Source organism: Sitodiplosis mosellana, unplaced genomic scaffold (assembly GCF_009176505.1).
Source record: "Sitodiplosis mosellana isolate CC-2019 unplaced genomic scaffold, AAFC_SMos_1.0 Smas_scaffold_5420, whole genome shotgun sequence".
NCBI lineage: Eukaryota > Metazoa > Arthropoda > Insecta > Diptera > Cecidomyiidae > Sitodiplosis > Sitodiplosis mosellana.
This window is the reverse complement of record NW_022600662.1, coordinates 1-4171: the sequence shown is the minus strand read 5'-3', so window position 1 is coordinate 4171 and position 4171 is coordinate 1. Positions and strand designations below refer to the sequence as shown.

The 4171-nt window shown below is 37.1% G+C and overlaps 1 protein-coding gene across 1 annotated transcript; it reads left to right on the top strand.

The window, feature by feature from the left end:
- The first annotated feature begins 419 nt into the window (after positions 1–419).
- On the top strand, positions 420–1295 carry LOC129572708 (zinc finger protein 239-like). The gene has a single exon (XM_055452723.1). It carries the CDS (start codon positions 420–422, stop codon positions 1293–1295), a length of 876 nt encoding a protein of 291 aa, XP_055308698.1.
- Positions 1296–4171: the final 2876 nt, after the last annotated feature.

Below are 4171 nucleotides of genomic sequence, written 5' to 3'. Positions count from 1 at the left end.
TTATCACCTTCTGTTGAAAATCCACGACCACACTTGATGCATCCAAATGGAAACTGATCGCGATGCTGTGCCAAATGTCGATTGAGTGTACACTTCTGGGTGAATCGTTTTCTACAGACTTCGCATTGAAATTGAAGTTCACCGGTGTGTTTTGCTTGCATATGAAGTTTGAGACTGCATTTGATGAAACATTTGAATTCGCAGAGATAGCATTCGAAACGACGTCGCTTGCAGCGTTTCTCGTGTAATTGTTTTGCCTCTTCTCCGGCAAATCGATGACCACATTTCAAACAAGAATGAGGCAGCTTATCGGCGTGAGTTCGCACGTGACAATGCAAGCTATTTTTGTGTGTAAATGTCTTGAAACAAACGGAACATTCAAATGGTTTGCTTCCACTGTGGATTTGTGGGCTTCGTCAATGGGCTGGAGCTCAGATGTAGATGAACCTAATGCTCATGACGGTCAAGACAATGAACAAAGGGATGGATCAGAGGCCGGTCACAGACGTTTCAATGCGAATGGTAAAGGAAAGAAACACGATGGATCGAGAAAGCAAAACAGACGGAAGATTCCGAGGAATAAGGCGGCGAAGAAACGAAAGGAGCACAAGTGTCATGTGTGTGGTTATGTTACATCGCATGAAGGTCATCTCAATGTACACATTCGTATTCACACAGGTGAAAGTCCATACAAATGTGATCAATGTTCGAAAAGCTTCACACTCAACTGTAATTTAAATCGGCACAAGCGAATCCACAGTGGAAGCAAACCATTTGAATGTTCCGTTTGTTTCAAAACATTTTCCCAAAAAAATGCTTTGAATATTCACTTGCGAACTCACACTGATGAGCTGGCTCATTCTTGTTCGAAATGTGGTCATCGATTACCCGGAGAAGAGGCCAAACAACTACACGAGAAGAGCTGCAAGCGACGTCGATACGAATGCTATCTCTGCGAATTCAAATGTTTTGTCAAAGGCAGTCTCAAACGTCATATGCAAGCAAAACACACCGGTGAACATCAATTTCAATGCGAATTCTGTAGAAAACGATTCGTTGAGAAGTGTAAACTCAATCAACATTTGGCACAGCATCGCGAGCAGTTTCCCTTTGGATGCATCAAGTGTGGTCGAGGATTTTCAACAGAAGGCGATAAAACAGCACATGAGAAGATCTGCGGTCGTCGTCAACATCAGTGTTACGTGTGCAAGGTGTTTAAGCTGCAAAATCCCGCCATCACATGCAAGTCCACCATACAGGTGAAAAGCCCTTCCGTTGCAAGTGGTGTAGTGTAAGTTTTGCAAACCAAAGCAACCGCAACAAACATATGAAGACATGTCATCTTTTGAGGAAATAAGAAAGTTCCATCATCTGCTGCGGTCATCATTCGATTCAACGCTACATCATAAGGAAAATAACAAATACCGAACGATTGGCTTAATTGAGCGATTGTTTCTTACTTTGTTTGAAATTTTCAGAAATATACCGAATTTAATTGAAATTCTTCATATTTTCATCTAAACTTTCATCTTTCAGATAAAAAGTCAAATTGAATAGAACTTTGAATTTAAACTTCCTTTTTTGAAACCTCACTGTTGGTCAAAGGCAATATATTTAAATAGATGGAATTTCATACAAGGAAATCTTGTGCTCTGAACTTTTTTGTAAAAATATTTTCGGACTTGATAAAGTTGTTAACGACTGCAACAGTGGTAGAGCAAGTGGAATAAATCACGTCTGAATTAGTTGGAATGTAGACTGTTTATAAGAGAGTTTGGAACAATTACTTCATGCAATCATCCATCGTGGATTTTCCTTTAAGAAATCATTTTTCTTAAGCTTCTAATCAAAACTTTGCTTTAAAAAATGTTTAATTCTCCCACAACAAGCTTTTCTACACCCATCTGTGTGATGAAACTATTTTCATATATACTGATACGCTGAGACTGTGATAAATCGTAATCTTTACAGAAATTCGTTCAGAATTATGAATAAGCAATGAATTATCGCATTTGGATTGGAATGCGTGTGTGACTTTTAAAAATTGGATTTTTTTCGAAGAATAAACGAATTTCATGATTTTTTGTAGACTGAAATATGAACGATTTTTTTAACGAACAGTACATTTTTCGATATGTCACAAAATTATCAATTTAAAATTATTCATAATTAAAGTAAATTCAATAAGTATTCATGATTCATATTCTCTTGCGTCAATTGTACCAAAAACTCGATAAATTTTATCAGTTTTGGGAATTTTGCGATCACCCCATTATTCTTGAAAACGCGAAGTGAATAACTGTAATAAATCACACTTCAATCACAGTTCCATTGCGTAAAGCTTAAGAAGCGAGCACATTTGTGGCAATCTCCAAATGCTCCTTCAAAATGAGGTGCCTAATAGTTATACTCGTGTTTTTTGTGATATTTTGTGAACCAAATGATTTCAATTGTGGTTTCATCGATGATAAAATGGATTCCCTTGAATTGTACTATACGAGTTTTACTGGAACTGTGCCTGTGAACTGTACATCGTCATTTTTACCGACCATAACAAAAGTGAAACATTTGAAAATTCGTGGATATTTCGTGGATGAGATCGGTGGCGTGCAAAGTACGACGCGAACGACGCAATTGCGTCGGGCGGCACTTGCCGTGGGGCGGCAAAATTGCGAGCGAAGGGAGAAAAAATTTTGTCGCGAAATTTATGGAATTGTGCCGCTTCCCGTGGAGAATTGCGAGCGAAGCGAGCAAAAAAATTATGTTGTAATTCTAAGACGGCAATATTTAGCTGAGGGCGGCAATATTGAGAACTTATTCGATCATTTCATCAACAAATACGTTGCTTGTTTGATGTTCCTTGAATTTAACGAACGTTGAGTTCGTAATATATTTTTTGAGTGATCAGCAAAAAATGTACACAAAAAACTCACAAGATTATGTCTTTTTAAGTAAACGTCTTTTTAAAATTAAAGTTATGTTTATGTTTATCATTCAACCAATAACAATCGATTCAGACCATGGGAATTATTTAGAAATATTTTGCTATAGCACTCATTTTGCTTTCTAGGAAATTTTAATACAGTATAATTCCATATAACATAAATAACGCCAATGCGTTGACGGACAGTTAGTTTACACAAAATTTATCATTATTGTACATCGCGTCACCGCAATCAGTATACGAAATGAATCGAGATGCCGCATGCATAAATATGAACGCGATGTATAAATATATTCTAACCGCTGAAATATGCACTTTGCTTAAAATCGAACGAAATTTCACTTTATTGTTGAGGGATATTTCATTCTGTTTTGATTTGTCACTTGAACAAGTTCTTTTGAATTCAATTAAAAATTCACGTCGATCGCGAACATGAAACGAACAAAAGAAAGTGGTAGTAGTTATCGCAAGAAAAAAGAAAAACGTGATAAGGAAAATGCTAAGCAAAAAGGAGCCATGGACAAATTTGTTAATCCTCAGCCAGACACGGATTCATTATCCACGGAAAATGAAAGTGAACCGATGGAAACAGAGTCACACGGATCAAGTGCTAATGAACTGGAATAAAGTGATAACGAAGCCGATAAAAGCGATAGTGAAAATGAAAGTCAAAATGTTGAATGTGAAAATTCAAGTATGGTTCAAAGTGACGACGAACTGGAATACGGAACTGAAAATCCAATTGAGTCAACCGTTCATGATCCGTTTTCGTGGCCAGATGTTTTGCCTGATTCTTTTCTCGAAAAAATTGTATCTGGCTAGGAAAATAGGCCGGTTCAACTTTATTTGTAATCTGGTTGTTTGGCACAATATTTTATCGAGAATCAATGTTATTTCCAAAATGTTGCAATCTCAGTCCCTCGATATTGCTCGCTGCTTGGAATTGATCGCAAATTTGACAAACACTTTCAATGAATTACGACAAAACGAAGGCGATGATAACGTCATCGATGAATGGTTTGAAACAGCAAAACAAATCCGAAATAAATTAAATTTTGAACCAACTGCACTCGATTACATGGCAATTCAAGAACGGCTAGCCCAACGTGCCGAAATGGATGAATTGGAAGGGGATAATATAGCTGAATTCAAAGCATCTTACGTTTATCCCATTCTAGAGGTAGCTTTGATCAAGTTAGAAGATCGTTTCAAACATTTAAATGAAGT